Source organism: Chanos chanos, chromosome 16, assembly GCF_902362185.1.
Source record: "Chanos chanos chromosome 16, fChaCha1.1, whole genome shotgun sequence".
Classification (NCBI taxonomy): domain Eukaryota; kingdom Metazoa; phylum Chordata; class Actinopteri; order Gonorynchiformes; family Chanidae; genus Chanos; species Chanos chanos.
This window is the reverse complement of record NC_044510.1, coordinates 8153392-8170493: the sequence shown is the minus strand read 5'-3', so window position 1 is coordinate 8170493 and position 17102 is coordinate 8153392. Positions and strand designations below refer to the sequence as shown.

Genomic DNA, 17102 nt, shown 5'->3' with positions numbered 1-17102 from the left:
CGGAAACAATATGGTACTGTAAGTTATATACAGTCAGCTTGTAATTCAAGAAAAAAAAAATTACCTTTTGGCCAGTATGATTTTTTGAGGTTGGTAATACAACCAACATAAAAAATATATCATCCGAGTTATCATTGTTTATTAATGGGCACTTAGTTTCCATATAAGTGGTCATATAAACACTTCTTTAAGTTTTGACCTATTTCCCATCGCATCACGTAGACGAAACTCCTGCAGGACGTCTGGGTACAGGCTGCAGGTGCTTCACTAATTTTAGCTCCACCGTGTGGCAAAGTATTGTTATTACATCTTGCTTCAGCCTTGTCGCACTCCAGTGTGCGGTTTCGAAAGTGTTACAACCGGGCACTGGGTTACCGACTTATCTTCATTGCTGCAGTAGCAGCATTCCAGCACGGTGGACAAGTCAATTTCAATAGCCATTGCTGTTAACCTAGCCACAGTCATCACACATACGATTTTGTTTTCTTCATATGTAAGTTTATTTGTCAGAAACAAGTAAAGCAGCGTCTACGGCTACAGAAATTGCATATAGACGGTATATCGACCGAGAACAACAGAAATGCGTCTCCGTAATACACAAAAAGGCAAAGGCAAAGGCAACAGCGTTTGGTTTGACAGAGTAACAAGAGTGTACTAAGCATTGAGCACGAGGATGCAGGGAAGACGCATTCAGCACATTCGATCGCAATAAGGCACGTTGAACTCATAACTTTAGGCACATCCTAGATTCTAAATGTGACATTATAAACTCCTGACAGTGAGTTTGAAAAAGAGATGGGGAACAGAATTTTTCACAGGTAAACTTATCAAAGGTAACCATGTAAACCGTTTATTTATTTACTAGCGGGAGAATGGGTTCAAGGTACGTTTCTTGAGATAAGTTGAATATATTTCTTACGTATTTTGTACGTAATGTATTTTGTAAATGTTCTGAAAACGTAACTGACTTTAAAATTCACGTTACTGGCTGTTGTCACGCTTTATTGTTCGTCAGTAAATTTAGCAAGGCAACACCAATCATTCTAAAACAGGCTCAACATTCAACAGTGTTCCAGATATTGTCGGGGGACCGTTACAAGAATAGACAGCGCGAACGTCGGTAACTGTACGTCTGACTCTTGCTCTTGCTCATGTTTCCAGTCAGTCGTCACTCGCCCTCTTTGCCCTGCAGCGTGCCGAGAAGGCCATGGGCCGTATTGAAAAGATTGATTGGAGTCGAGCCATCTGTGATCAGTGTCGACTTCAGACCCAAAGACTGCAGCAGCTTCACCTAGAGAAGGAGAAAGAGAGAGAGAAAGAAATAAAGAAAGAAATAATGAAAGAAAGACAGAAAGAAAGAAAAAGAGAGAGGAAGAAAGACAGAAGAGAAGAGATAGAGAGAGAGAGACAGAAAACAGAAAGAAAGAGTTACAGAGGAGGTTTCTTAATGTTCAAAAATCCAGGTCTAAAACACTACAAGGATGGGCATTGCTTCTGTGAGAATATGTATCGCCTGAGATTTAAAGAGTTGGTTTAGCAATACGTCAGGACAAACCAATACTCAGGTGACTCATACATCCACAGCAGAGAAAAAAAAAGACACCAGTACACCACCCCTGCTAAGGTGGGTGTTTGGGCGGAGGTTGTTTCTATGGCAACAGTTACCGTGACTTCACTGCAGTGACTATTAGAGGATAATGAGAATAGCCTAAAAAGGTGAAGGGAAGTTGTACCTGTAGCTCTGGTCCAGCTCTGGCTATGTCTGCCAGCGTGTTGCTTCCCAAACTCTCCACAAGCTGTTTGAAGCGCTGGCTCTCGATTTCGGCCAGCTTCTGCTGTTTCTCCACCTCCAGATGATCCATCTCCTTCTTATATTTCAGTTCCTGTTCGCGTGCCTTCTCCAGCCGAAGTAGCTCTGCCTCCTACAATTGCCCAAAGAGCAAAGAACCACCTCATACATAACAAGGCCTCAGAAGTGCAGATTGTCACATAACCAGGGAGACAGATACCGAGAGAGACGGAGAGAGAGAACCAATAAGAAGTTGGGGTTGTGACACAGGGTTTCATATGGGGGATGTGGAACGAGAGAAGAACTATAAAAAAAGAGTGAGAGGGAGGAAGAAAGGAGAGATATACGTACCGCTTCTATCCGTAGTGCCTCTGCTTTGAGCTTGGCTTCGTTGACTGCTGCTTCTCCCTGAATGCGAGCAGCCTCGGCTCTGGACTGGGCTTCTGCTTTCGCTGCTCCTGTGCTCTCCACTGCAGCACTGAGAACACACACACACACACACACACACACACACACACACCACACACATAGACACACACACACACGCACACGCACACCACACATACGCGCATACACACATACGCGCACACCACACATACACGCACACCACACATACACGCACACACACATACGCGCACACCACACATACGCGCACACACACATACGCGCACACCACACATACGCGCACACCACACATACACGCACACACACACCACACACACACACACCACACACACACATCACACCACACACACACACACATCACACATCACACACACACATCACACACATCACACATCAAACAGCCTGTCAAAGAAAGCTTAACAGAATTCTGAACCTGTAAAGCCAGCAGCAATTTGAAGCCTAAGTATAAGTAGCTGTATTCTGCGACCTTGAGAAATCTAGTTATGTTTTTAAACCTTGAGAAACACTCAGACACCGATGTTGTGACAATCTGAACATAAGGTATGTCGTATAACGAGTACTTAGCACACAGCTAGCCGTGTTTTGGCACCTCAAGGTAAACCTTTGGTACCTTGAGGTTAAGTTTTGGCACCTTGGAGTAAAACTAGTCATGATCTGAGATCTTAAGGAACACCTGGTCAAGTTTAGAAGTAATAACACACAGTTAGGTGCACTGTACCTTAACACCACAGCCTGCCAAGTTTTGAGACACTGAAGGGTTCAGTTAGATGTGTATTAGAAGCTCTGAACCAAAGTAAGCTTTATACTGTATAGCTCAGGTCTTAGCATGCAAGATTAGCAGGCCATTAGTAAAGAGGAGTTCAGTCAGTACAGGCCTTTCTCGGTAAGTGCATTAGGTGATGTGGACTGAGCCACAAGGTTTCTATGGAAACCAACAGGTCAAAGGAAGGTGAACATAAGTGAAAGCGGAGTTGGTAAGCTAGCATGGTCGCGTATACTGGCGCAGAGTATGTGGGAATGTTTTAGCTATCAGTTACGTTACGCTCTTCAGGTTTTGCTCAGAACTGTCGAACGGTAACATTTTCCCTTGGTTATTACGGCTTTTTTTTTGTCTTCATTAAGATGTGTCGTGGTCTCACCTGAGTGCCTCCAACTCTAGCAGCTCTTTCCTGGCTCTCTCAGCCTCCGCCTGATCCGTGATCTTCTGTCTCTCCAGACGACCCCGTGCCTCCTGCTCCAGACGCTCTGCTTCATGTCTGAGAGAGAGAGAGAGAGAGACAGAGAGACAGACAGACAGACAGAGAGAGAGAGACAGAGAGACAGACAGACAGACAGAGAGAGACAGACAGACAGAGAGAGAGAGAGACAGAGAGAGAGAGAGAGACAGAGAGACAGACAGACAGAGAGAGAGAGAGAGAGACAGACAGACAGAAAGAGAGACAGACAGAGAGAGAGAGAGAGACAGAGACAGAGAGAGAGAGAGACAGAGAGAGAGAGAGAGAGAGAGAGACAGGGAGAGAGAGACAGAGACAGAGACAGAGAGAGAGAAAGAGGGAGGAAACAACTTAGACTTGGCAGATTCTGGAATAATTTGAGCAGGAGTCTCTCCTAAAAAGAGAATGCATGAGGAAAAAAACAGACAAAAAAAAAAAGAGAGAGAAATCCATTGTTTTGTCTAACCGTGCAGTGGCCTCCTGCGAGTTGGTGGTGATCTCAATGGCCAACTGGACGCTCTTCTGCAAGGCGTCTCTGGTTCTCTGATCCACCGGCTCAACCGTCTGGATGTCCACACTGCTGATGACCAGACCGTTCTGACTGAACTTCAGGCTGGAACGCAGTGCCATTTTGTCGTCAAAGCCGAAAACGGCGGAGCAGATGATGCGGTTGGAGTTCTGTCAAGGACGAAAAAGGAATCAGAAATAAGATGTGAGGGCTGGATTCAAGACAGAACGAAAAAATGACTCTGAAAATTACTCTGAATTATTCTGACCTCAGGTCAACATCTGAGTTAAAGAAATAATGAAGTACAGTAGTCTGAATCCAACGGAATTATTTCAAATTTTACGTACATCTGTATATTCGTCTGTTTTGATGAATGGTTAAACAGCAAACTGAAAACCAACCAAAAAAAGGGCAAAGAACAGAACGAGTCAGAGGTGCCCGTGACACGTATGGAGGTCGTTGTGGCGACCGATGACATCACCGACAGACGGGGTTACCTTGTGAAAGTCGTCGAACTGCACGCCGGCGACCGCGCCCCTGATCTTGGACGCGATGGCCTTGCACGCGTCGCCAACAAAGTCGGGCACAGAGAACAGAGCGGCAGCTTTGGCGCGGTCTGAATTGTCCTTAACATCAAAGTGCCTGAGAGTGAACAAGTGACATATCGAAAATCTTTTACGTACAGAAAACGTTTTACATCTAGAAAACTTTTCGCATATAGAAAACGTTACATTTTGATACTTCTTTTAACTGACGCCTCGTTTGGGGTATGAACCTGTAACTTGTTCAGTTCAAAACCCAAACCACTAAACTTGATGGATTATTAATCTCGCCGTTGTAGCTGGAGAAATTAAGCGGTAAAAGATGAGGTGAACAGTTCAGCGCCCTGGTGTTTAGGTAGTTATGAAGAAATACAACGCAATCTTTATTACTGCCTATCTTACAGACATGTGTTTATAGAAATTCACCACTGACAACTCTTGGGTTGAGTTATGTGTCGAGGGTCCAAACAAACTGTGAGTCTTTGGGTATCACTACCCTGGTAATATGCACATACTACTGAATATTCTACACTGTTAAATTTCCCATCTTGGCTGGAACTGAGCCCGTATTTAAAAAACAAAGACAAGAGACAGGAAGGAGAGACAGAGAAAGAAAGAGACAAAAGAAAGAGTTTGTACAAAAACGTGAATAGATAATGCTACTATGTTTCACTACAAGCTATATTTGAATATGCAAATACACACACATACACACGTGTGTGTGTGTCTATGTGTGTGTATGTGTATGTGTGTGCGTGTGTGTGTATGTGTGTGTGTGTGTGTGTTTGTGTGTATGTGTATGTGTGTGCATGTGTGTGTGTGTATGTGTGTGCGTGTGTGTGTGTGTGTATGTGTGTGCGTGTGTGTGTGTGTGTGTGTGTGTGTATGTGTGTGCGTGTGTGTGCGTGTATGTGTGTGTGTCTACGTGTGTGCGTGTGTGTGTGTGTATGTGTGTGCGTGTGTGTGCCTGTGTGTGTGCCTGTGTGTGTGCGTGTGTGTGCGTATGTGTGTGCGTATGTGTGTGCGTGTGTGTGTGTATGTGTGTGCGTGTGTGTGTCGTGTGCGTGTGTGTGTGTGTGTGTGTGTGTGTATGTGTGTGTGCGTGTGTGTGCGTGCGTGTGTGAGTGTGTGTGTGTATGTGTGTGCGTGTGTGTGTCGTGTGCGTGTGTGTGTGTGTGTGTATGTGTGTGTGCGTGTGTGTGCGTGCGTGTGTGAGTGTGTGTGGAAACATACCAGTTGTAAGAAAGCTGAAGCTGCAGGCGGGCGTGGTCAGCTGTTTCTATGTTTATGATGTCGGTGCAGAAGTCGGGTCCAAGCAAGAGGCAGATGGCCTTGATGACGTTGGCCCGTTTGGGTTTGTCTCCGGAGAGAGACAGAACCGTAAACTGTTCATCTGGACCCAGCATCACCAACTCAGGGCCAAACACCACTCTGAGAGAGAGAGAGAGAGAGAGAGAGAGACAGGAAGAGAGAGAGAGAGAGAGAGAATGACCTTTATGGATCTACTCAGCTCAAATCATTAACGTGGTGTTCAGTACAGCTATATCCTCATTAGCTGAGACAGAATACACTTATTAAAATGACAAGGGCCTTTTTGCAGTCATACCAAAATGTCAAAGTCAACTGAAGTGTTAGGGTGGAAACTCTAAAGGAATCAGCCTCAAACTCAGCAACCACTGATGAAAAATCTACAAGCACAAACTCCTCACATATCTACAAAAACTAATTATTTACAAAAGTTATTTTCACCAAGTCGACGACTCCCATCTCACTTTCGCACTCATCTGACAGGAAAACTGACTGTAACTTCAGACTATTCAGAAACGCTGACCCTTAGAAAGAGTACCGACCAATCAGGACAAGGCGTAAGCTTGTGCCGTCCTACCTGGCCTTTTTCTCTCTGTAGTCGTAGACCTGCACAGCTGCATTGTGGGGGACGCGGTACGACACCACCCTGGTTTTGTCTCTTTGGTCACCGTCGCTCCTCTGCCTGCGTTCTGACCGATCGCTCAGCGGGTCCCGATTGGACGCCAGGAGCGTCTCCACATTCGGGGGGAGCTCTTTCTCCCACAATTCCTCATCCTGTGTCAGCATGTAGGTGTGGCCGATGACTGCGCGGACCTGGGTGAGGCACCAAAATCAAAAGTTCCTTTTATAACATCAGTGGTCAGAGGAATCAGCTCCTTATATGACCCATTGTTTGTGGTTTCACTATGTGTGTGTGTTGGATTTCTGTAAATGATAGTGTAGATGACGGTACCCGTAGCAACAGCTGTAAAATGACTGTACACGAAGTAACTGGATATAGGTACTGTTCCCAGTAGTTTGGAAAGAAATGAGTAATTGGCGTGTGGTAAATGGTTTCAAAAGTTGCCTAGCAACATCACCACAGAATGTTTTCATCAGCCTCAGAAATCAAATACATCTTTTGCACTATATATATGTGTGTGTGTGTGTGCGTGTTTGTGTGTGCATGTGCAAAAAAAGGATTACGAAGATTACACAGCACTTTTTCCCTGCCACTCTTGGAACTGTCTACAGATATTTTGCAGTGCATCCATATTAATTCTTTCTAAAATTCACGTTTTTTAAAATATGTCTTCAGCTACTCAATGGCTATTTGCTTGGTTTTTTATTCCGCCTGTGTTGGGAGTCGCTTTTGGATAAAAGTGCTTGATAAAATTAACAAATGTAAATAAATGTAAATATTGGTTTTATGTCCTCTTATTTTTCTTTAATGTAATTTTATTAAAACCGTTTTTATATGGTTTGTGGGCGTACATGTTAATGTTACTATTGACGTCTAACTAACGTACTATTAACGTATTATTAATGTATTAACACGTTGTAGTGGTTCTGTGAAGGTCTTTGTGGTCTGCGGATTGCTCTGTGCTCAGAATCAGCAGAGTCAGAACTTACTTTTCCAGTTTTGATGTCTCGAACATAAATCCCCTCGTTTTCGTCCAAGGGGATGGCTTGTCGCCGTAGCACCACCTCCACAGTGGCCGGTGGGACGTACTCGATTGGCCCACGCAGCATCCAGCGGTCACCCGGGCGACGCTGGATAGTGCGCCTCCTGGACAGCCCCTCCCTCTCCTCGTCTTCCAGGTCTTCATCCTCATCTTGCTGATGGAGAGAAAGGGAAAGAGAAGGAGTGAGAGAAAAGAGAGAGACAGGTGATAATAGCACGAGAATGAAATTTGAATGTAATTTGTGGACAGAGCGCGAGCGTACGTGTCAGTGTGAGTGTGTGTGGATGGAGGGATGCAATCCCAAAGGCAAAAAAAGCGAAAGTATTAAAATAAAAAAAAAAATAATGCCAAACAAAAAACGAAAAAAATTAAAAGTGCACGTAGAAAGATAAATGGAGATTAAAGGAAAAGAAGAAGAGAAGTTAGGAAGATGATGGATATGTGCTTTTTTTTTCAAGTTCAGAGTGAGCTTGTTTACCGAAGACAAACCCCTAGCCTGTGGTGAATTCCTCATTCATTGTAAGGCTTTCTACAAAACAATAAAGTTTGTGAGACAGACTGTGCCGTATTCTGAGATTCTGGCTCAACAAGTAAGATTTGTGTGCCCAGTGGGAGGCGTCGAAACATTGTTTGGGTTTTACTTGGTTTTTCACTGCAGCAGTAAAACACAACCGCTCCCTCCAAATGCCAGCATGGCACAGAATCCCTCCTTCTCTCTTTCTCTCTCTCTCTCTCTCTCTCTCTCTCTCGCTCCGAGGTCGCTCAAACCTGCTACAGCCCGTACTCTTAACACTTTCAGTCTAATTTCTCCACCTCTTTCAACCTTCCTCTCTTTCTTTATCTCCTACTTTTCTTCTTTTCTCTATTTTTTCTCTCCCACTTATATTTTTGTCTGACCGTCTAAAAAACCGAATCTTTCCACCTCCCCTCAACCTCAAACCCCCTCCTCTCTCTCTCTTTCTCTTTGTCCCTCCACTTCTTTCTCACCCCGTCAGTGCGTGTTTTCCCCGTGATTGCGTGGGTTTCCGCCGGGTGCTCTGGTTTCCTCCCACCATCAAAGACATGTATGTTAGTGTTGATACTCCGGTCAATGCCCTTGACCAAGGCACTGGCAAAAGAACTAGAGTTGCACTGTGGCTACCCACTGCTCCTGGTGTGTGTGTGCTCACTGCTCCTAGTGTGTGTGTGCTCACTGCTCACAGCTCCTAGTGTGTGTGTGCTCATTGTTCACTGCTCCTAGTATGTGTGTGTGCTCACTGTTCACTGCTCCTAGTGTGTGTGTACTCACTGCTCCTAGTGTGTGTGTACTCACTGCTCCTAGTGTGTGTGTACTCACTGTTCACTGCTCCTGGTGTGTGTGTGCTCACTGCTCACTGCTCCTAGTGTGTGTGTGCTCACTGTTCACTGCTCCTAGTGTGGGTGTGCATATATGATGGGTGAAATGCAGAGGATAAGTTTCCCCATGGGGGTGGATAAAAGTACCTTATCTTCTTCAGTGAAGGCCTCCACGGCTCGTAGAAGGAGCCCCTCCTCCTCTGACAACACGTACACGTCCTGAATACCGTTCTCGAGCCTCTCCCCCGGCCGCAGGAAGAACGAACGCTCACCCTGGAAGGACAAGAAAATGAAAGAGAGAGAGAGAGAGAGAACGGGAGAGGGGGAGAGAGAGAGAGAGAGGGAGTATAAATATTTTGTGCCTGACTCACTCTTTAATTCCTCGCACATGCTTGCAACCGAAACGAAGTCGAGAGCTGAGGAGACGAGAGGCTGAAACAGCTGTGTGTGAACATGAGCCGACTCAAAAATTCATTTAAAGGTAAAAAAAAAAGATCATGAAGGGATGGAGGAGGAAATAAAAAAAAAAATTCTAGAACACACAGAGTCAGATCACACACTGCCCAGCCTCTCATAGGCATAGACGAAGAAACCACAGTGGATTAATTATCTAAAGAGTAAGTGAATTATCAAAAAAAAAAAAAAATCGAAATAGTTATGTGGGATACTTTCTAATGCACACCACTCTGGTCTCTATGGCCCTATATGTATATCTGCAGTCTGGTGAGGAAGAGGAGTCTGACCTTCACCACTCTCTTCTGTCCCAGCTGTGGTTTACCATCCGGGCCGACGGGGTCCAGAACCACACAGTACTGCCTGCTGCTCAGCGTCGTCACGTCAACCACCCCGACGACCTCCTCGGCGACCGAGGGGATGTGCGCCTCGCGGTCGGCCAGAGTCACGAGCCACTCCTCCCCGGTGCGGTGGTCCCGCCCACCTTGATCCCGGAAAGGCCGCAAGGCCCGCACGTGCAGCGCTTTCTAAAGGGGAGGAAGAAAAAGAAAATGAAAGGATTAAAAGGGAAAAGAGAAGTATAGAATGGGAATAAGAGACAGAGAGAGAGAGAGAGAGAGAGAGAGAGATTAACGAGCAAGTGCACACGGTGACCGCTTAAGCCGCGGCTTAATTAAACTTCTGCCTTGTCGACGTTGAAATGTAATCTGTCTCATAACAACGGCCTTTACAGTAAAAGTTTGAAACCAATTTACTGCCACTCCAACCTCATTAACCAGTGTTCTCACGAGAGACTGAACTAAAGACAGAGCGAGAGAAGGACAGAGAGAAGGGGGGGGGGGGGGGCAGAGAGCCTCTTACCTTGTCAGTAAGGATAAACGCATTGACGATGTCAATAACCTCCTCGTGTGCTCCAGGCAAGTATGCTCCCACCTTGCTCACCTGCCACTCCTCACCTAAACACACAAACACACTCACTCAAGCCTGTGTGTGTGTGTGTGTGGGTGTGGGCGTGGGCGTGGGTGTGAATTCACAATGGGTGTGAATACACATTGTGTCTTTCATGTGCATGTGTGTCATTTCATTTTGTTTTTCTTTACTGATGAGATTTTCAGAATTTTTATTTAGATGTTGAATTTATTTTTACTGACACCCATGACACAATGTATAATATAAACACAAATCTAATGCAACATAGGTTACCATCCGGACCTACTGGATCTAGAATCACACAGTACTGCATACCACTCATTCCAGTCACAGTACTATTGGCTGGATCATTTGTTCTGAGAGTGCATGTTCACTGGCAGGGATAAAATAGCACAGGAACTAAAGCTCCTCTATATATTTGCTTGTTTTGCAAGGGAAATAATCAATTTGTAGTTTTGCTGAGCTGGCTTTTCTTGAGGGAGGCCAAACTTTTTATAGATGTATGAACAAGTTCGACTTCAGTTAACTTTTTACAATGCGTTCGTAAATTTGACCAGTAGTTGGCCAGCGTGATGTGTGTATAATATAATAATATTGTTTTCTTCAACAATTTGATGGTCTAGTGAGATACTGTGAATCTGTGTGGAGGTGTGTGTGTGTGTGCAAACAGTGTGTTTGTGTATGCCTGTATGTATGCAAACAAAACCCTGTAAACATACAGTTTGTCTTCTCCTTTATCTGTATGAACTCTCATATAAAACATGTGTGTGCGTGTGTGTGTGGGTGGGTGTGTACACCTGTATTTATGTGTGGACTCTCACCTGTGACTCTGCGCACGCCCCCGCGGTCTACTCCCTCTTTGCGCGCTCTGAGACGGATGGCCTGATTCTCTCTGATAACCGTGGCTTTAATGGTCTCCAGAACCGCCACCTCCTTTCTGGGGATGTACGTCCCTGCAGGGGATCAAATTTCAGGGTCAATGGTCAAGATGTCTCATTTCTTGAAGTTAAGGTCAGATCCTACACTTTTAAAGGACTGGATGAAATGCGGCAAATTAGACTGCGTCCTGTCACTGCCGTTTCCACTTTGAAGCTTTCAGCGTTACCACCGCCGTTTGCCGTGCTCCGAGAGGTTCGGCCGGACGGGATACTCTTTCCGCCGCTATGCTATATTATCTCCTAGCGTCAGTGTGGCGCCCCCACGCTTGCAGGCGAATCCAGGAAATAGGCGCGGGCCCCGACACATGTCACGTTTCCCGTAGATACGCTTCTAAACAGGTGGAAAAGAACCGTCGGCTGACCACGCACGTAACTCAGGACCCAACCGCGGATTCACGCCGTTCCTCGATTCCGTTAGGATGCGTGTGACGACTGGGATTTAGGATAGTATGGGAAACTTTCCATTTCAAAATGGGATTAAAAAAAATTCCAAAAGAAAAAAAAAAAAAAGAAAAGAAAATGAGTCTTACATCCAGCAGCACACGAGAGAAAAAAGTAATTAAAAAGTAATTAGCAGTAAACTGCGATTTTGGATTTAACTTATACTCTCATCCAAGGTAACTCAGCTATCGATTTTCTTTCTCAGACGCAACACGCGCAATTGAAAGATAACCGCGTTTGCTTCAACTGTGAGACTTTGTCGTTGGTGAGTGGAAAGAGACACAAAAGGTAAAAACATAATGACATTCCCTCTAAAAGCTGGCAGCTGAACCCAGAAACGTCCGCCAGCCGGGTCATTTCCTCTATCCCTAGGCTATTGACGCCACAATAATGGCGACTGCGGGCAAGCAGTGCTTTAAATAATGAGGTGAGATCCACGTAAAGCTTTCAATTCAAAGTATCTGCGACATAATGTAAGCACAAGAGCGGATTTAGGGGGGGGGGGGGGGAGTGTACCTGGCCCCTCAAACAACCATTCATCTCCCGCCACCCTCTTCTCGCCGTTCTTCTCCTCAAAGTCCAGCAGCGCCTGCAGACGCAGGGCCGTGTCAGGATACACAACCTGCAGTGGGGTCACATCCTGAGAGAGAGAGAGAGAGAGAGAGAGAGAGAGGGAGGGAGAGCGGAATTAATCACGATATTTATTCAAAAGACAAAAGTCATCTGTCGGTTTTATTACACCACGGTGAGACTGAAAAACAAAGGGAGGGCAGCTGTTATTGCAGAACATGAAGGATTATAAAACTAACCTAATCATTACCTTGTTTATTACTTCATGGGACATGTGCCCAAGACATGTTCAGCTATACTAAGCGGGATGAAACCCAACTCTTAAGCTTTTCACAGCGGCAACCTGTCAGAAACCACAACCAACAAAAAGTCTTTTTTTTTTTTTTTTTTTTTTCTTAAACGTCCTTCTCGAGTGGCATCAGACCAATTCCTGTCCTGGGAGCCCACAAGACAACGCATTTTTTTGCACTAGCCTAGGATTACCGCTGAGAAATACTGGTATGAATGCCTGATAAAGATGTAAATCTCACAAGTCCAATGACATTAATGTGTTAATGAAGGCTATTGAGAAGAGGAGGTGTTTGTGAGACAGTGTCTGAGTGGAAGACCAGAAGCCCGTACTTGTTGCATCTCTTCTCCAGGGTAGAGGGGAAAAGGGTCCTGGGTGAGGCGAATCTCCAGGTCGGCATGACGTAGCTTGGCCTGACCTGACGAATCAAACAGGACCTGCCCTTCTTCGTCACGGGCGACGGGATTTAGCACGATACAGTAATGACGGGGTGGTACCATGGTCATTCGCAATGGGTTGAAAAGAACTCTAGATGGGAAAGAGAGAAAGAGAGGGAGAAAGAGAGAGAGGGAGACAGGAATCAGAGAGGCAAGCACAAATATGTTTCTTATTTCTTATTACTCATTCTTAGTTGTTTTTCTCTCTCTCTCTCTAGCAACTGTGAAATCTAGCAACTGTGGCAACTTCAAAGAAGTATGATTTTAAAGAAGTCACATACTGCGCCCATCAACTGATGGGAAAACCCGGTAATAATAAGGCTATGTGTTTTTAATGTACATTGTACAAAATTAGAGAGCACGTAATCTTAAAACACACATTGTCTCTCTAACATGAAACTGGGAAATACAAGCCAGAGTTAATGGTGTGTTTGACGTCAAAGCAGGGGGGGGGGGGTAGCGGTTGTCTTCACTGAAAACATTTCTGATGTCAGACCCAGCCAAAATGACAGACCCAGCTCTGAGTTATAGACTAGAGAACAACAAACCTGTCCTCTTTTATCTCACAGTTCTGTGGTTTACAGTGAAGCAAAAACAGTTTTCTTTTCGAAACAATCTCAGGCCTCACACACTTAATTACGTCGACCTGCACAAACAGACTCCACCCACTTGCATCAAATAGCAAAGGCAGAGTGAGATCTTGTTTGAAGAACAACAGTGAAAAGAAATAAAGGCCAACAAGAACAGTATGCCTTCTATGTAGCTACATCCTCTTCATTCAGCATTCAGCTAGGAATGCATATTACTGAATTACCAATTCGGCTGGTAATACATAAAGGGATTTTACATTGGAAATCTTTTTTTCTTTGTTCCCACATTTGATGTCACTCTCTACACATATTCCGCAAAGAACGGGCTGCTTTTTGAATGCGGTTAGCATCTCCAAAATCTGTGCATTTAAAGGTTCCTAAAAGAAGCCACCCAAAATTGTGCACACGAGCTGGCAAACGTCTGATGACCTATCTGACATGTTTGTATTAGTGTGCTGTCATTCGCTGTCATTTTGGAGTGGTTCACGTCTTTCGGAATCAGCTAAATTTCTATAGAAAATTTGTATGGAGAAATAAATTGATAAAATGAACCAAAACGACTGGAAAAAAAACTTCAGCCATCAGAATCATGGCCAGTGAGTAAGCACACAGTTACAAATTAGGGAAATTATTGGTGTAATACCAGAACAAAAAAATGACAGACACCAAAGGTAGACTGGGTGCCATAGCCATCCTGGGAATGCAAATTGAACTTGTCTGAGAAAAGCAAATATATGTAAAAATGACTTGGTATACTTAAGGAGGGGCTTGGAGAGGTTTTTTTTTTTACTTTTTTTAAATATTGCATTAATACATTCATTTACCTTGGATGTGATTAAGCTGATTTGGCGAGAGCGGACATAGGTCATCTCACCTTTCATTGTCCTGGCGAATGTAGGTGAGCGGGCCAATCTCAACCCGAGCGATGTTGGTGTTCTGATCCAGCACATGAATGTAGTGGTGGGGTGGGATCCTGATGATTGACGCATCCGTTGGCCCCTCAGCCTCCAGCCCTCTAGTCGCGCCCTTTCTATTTGCCATCTACGATTGGGACACAGTAAGTCGATATGATCACTGTACAGTTACAACCTGACTCATGATAAATAGAGTGGGAGAGAGAGAAAAAAGACCAGCAATAAGTCATAGACTTTAAAGCTTTTCGCTTTTCAGACTCTCACAATAGGGCTTAAATGTATGACTTGTCTGTGTTAAAACACGAACATTCTGTCTTTCCACCAGTTTAAAGTAAACTTTCAAACTGGTCTAATGACATTCTTTCATCACTAACCAGTTTTTTTTCCACAATGGAAAGATTTACCTTGTCAGACAGAAATGCAGCAAACAAGCAGAGGATGTAAATGACCTTCTTGTGGATTTGAGGTCAGAATGCACCTCCTTTCCTTGAGCCGAGAACACAGAGTAATGGAATCAATACATGCCAACAATTCAAAACTATCAATGGAAAACACTTCAGAACACACACACACACACACACAAAAACACACACACACACACACACATACACTCATCCATCACTTAATAGGGGATATATGAATGACAGTGGTACAAACACCAACAAATGTCATTGACAAGTAGGTTTTTTTTTTTTAGTTAAATGTAAAGAATTTATGTCTTTAATGCATTTCCTTAGTTGTATCGAACATGCTCATCAATTCTGAAGTATACTCTGAGAGTTACGAATGTTTGTTTTACGTTTACAGAATTAAACTAGAGACCTCTTCCCGTGGTTGCTGAGCTAAACAGAGACTTGACCTGAATCTTCTCTTCTTTTTGTATGAGAGAGCTGACTGAGAACTAAGTCTGCAGCAGGTCGCTGTAAGTTAATATTTATCTCCCTACGTTCCACAATAGCTTCTTAGAAAATTACAGGACAGTGCGATTTCCCATTGACAAACTGCTGTGTTGTATGCGACGGTATTCCACGTCTATCCGCCCACTGATAATGTTACGGTCTGAATGCACTTCTTTGCCTGAGTCGTTTGGCCTTATCATCACACACTAAAGATAAAGAAAAACTTCCTCTGACCCTACAAGTAACATATCATGTATGTCTGTCATTTTATCTCGTTGCTTCTCACTAACATACACACCTAAGAGCAGGTCAAAGGGTACACAAGTAAAACGACTTTTTTTTTCACATAGCCGTTGGTTTAGATGAATGACACTGACATTACAGAGGTCTGTATTCAAAGCTTGTTGAACAGAGACCTGCAGCCAGTAGAACATACGGAAGAAAAACAGGCTGAGCCAGGTGAACCACAGCGATCGGAAAGTAAGCGCAGTGGATTGTGGGTGGGTGGGAGTTTAAAAGGTTCATCTGTAAAAACTCTGACCTGTTCTTTTCTAAAGATACACAGTCTACTCCCTGTACAAACAAATCTATCATTCCTGTCGAAACAAAGAGGTGACTGAGCGTGAAGGACGGTGGTGGTGATGGTGATGATGAGGAGGATGATGAAGATTGCGTGCGCTAGTCGTTTCTAGGGTGACAAACAAAACAAGCCTGTCAGACCGCGCCTCAAATACATGTGTTAAAATGCTACACAACTTTCACACTATGAAAACATGGTAACTACTCGAACACTGCAGCTCAGTTACGGCAAAGAAGAGGAAAACTCTCCGAGGCGCACGTAATTTACTGCACGCGCTGCTGGTGCAGCTGAGAAGTGAAAGTAGAACGGTGGTTGCGGTGGCGAAGGAAAACATGAAGCAACTCACAGAGTAAATAAACGATTGATTATTGAGATCGATTCTCCTGGTAGAGGATGAACAGAGACGCTCACATTAGACATCACACAAGTTTGACTCGTCATACTAAAAAAAAACCCAAAACAGATGGAACGGCGGAAACAGAGACGATACATTAATTGCATGCTTGCTTGCTTATGTTTAGAACTTTGAAATGACATGTAGAATCAAGAGGCAAACTGCGGGTTGACACAAGCCAAAACCCAATAGATAACTAAATATCTAAACATACATACTTAAATACGTTTAGTTCTAAACATGCGTAAATACGTTCAGGTAGAGGTTCGTGATGAACAGATTCAGCCCAGATAATATCTGTATATGTCTAGCATTGTTCCTATTTAAAGTAGCCATAATAAGTACAAGATGTTTCGCATGGGGCCTTTATATACGACTTAAGAAGAGGCAAACGTCATATTTTAAAGGGAAACGTTACCTACATGACTATCGTGTGATTAAATAAGCTATCTTACGACTTAGTTAAACCACCAAGTTAGTAGCAACGGCATGCTCCAGTGAACGACTAGTAAAAAATCTTGTCAAGCACAAAATCGTGGTACCTTAATACAGCAGGAGAGAAGGTCTCTTGAATCGTCCCGTAGACAGAACACAACGCTTCCTAGCTGGTTCCTATTTAATGAGTAGGCGTGCCGGTAGGAGGCAGTACCGGGAAATAACATGTGATCAAAAGATCTTTGGCGTGACTAAGAGGCAAAACCTCTCAGTCCCATTTGGCTGAAGTTTTTGATTCTTCTCCATTCTCCACCAAAAAATAATAAAACCGATAGAAATGTTCTGCTCTGGGGAGCCAAGCTACCGTTACCAGTGTAAAGGCTTATGTAAGTTAACCGCAGTTAAACGTACTGTCTTCTTTTACAACTTCATGGACATATGCAATT

The 17102-nt window shown here is 44.1% G+C and overlaps 1 protein-coding gene across 1 annotated transcript; it reads right to left on the bottom strand.

Moving 5' to 3' along the window:
• Window positions 1-614: 614 nt before the first annotated feature.
• On the bottom strand, window positions 615-16829 carry mvp (major vault protein). Its single transcript, XM_030793606.1, has 18 exons — window positions 16764-16829; window positions 14753-14834; window positions 14309-14475; window positions 12740-12935; window positions 12065-12188; window positions 10991-11122; window positions 10101-10195; window positions 9530-9766; window positions 8961-9059; window positions 7399-7605; window positions 6365-6600; window positions 5713-5910; window positions 4435-4579; window positions 3896-4107; window positions 3355-3471; window positions 2141-2267; window positions 1734-1922; window positions 615-1291 (listed from the first exon to the last, which is right to left on the bottom strand). The coding sequence occupies exons 3-18, from the start codon at window positions 14473-14475 to the stop codon at window positions 1169-1171; spliced, it is 2604 nt and encodes an 867-aa protein (XP_030649466.1). The 5' UTR covers window positions 14753-14834; window positions 16764-16829; the 3' UTR covers window positions 615-1168.
• Between the last annotated feature and the right edge of the window lie 273 nt (window positions 16830-17102).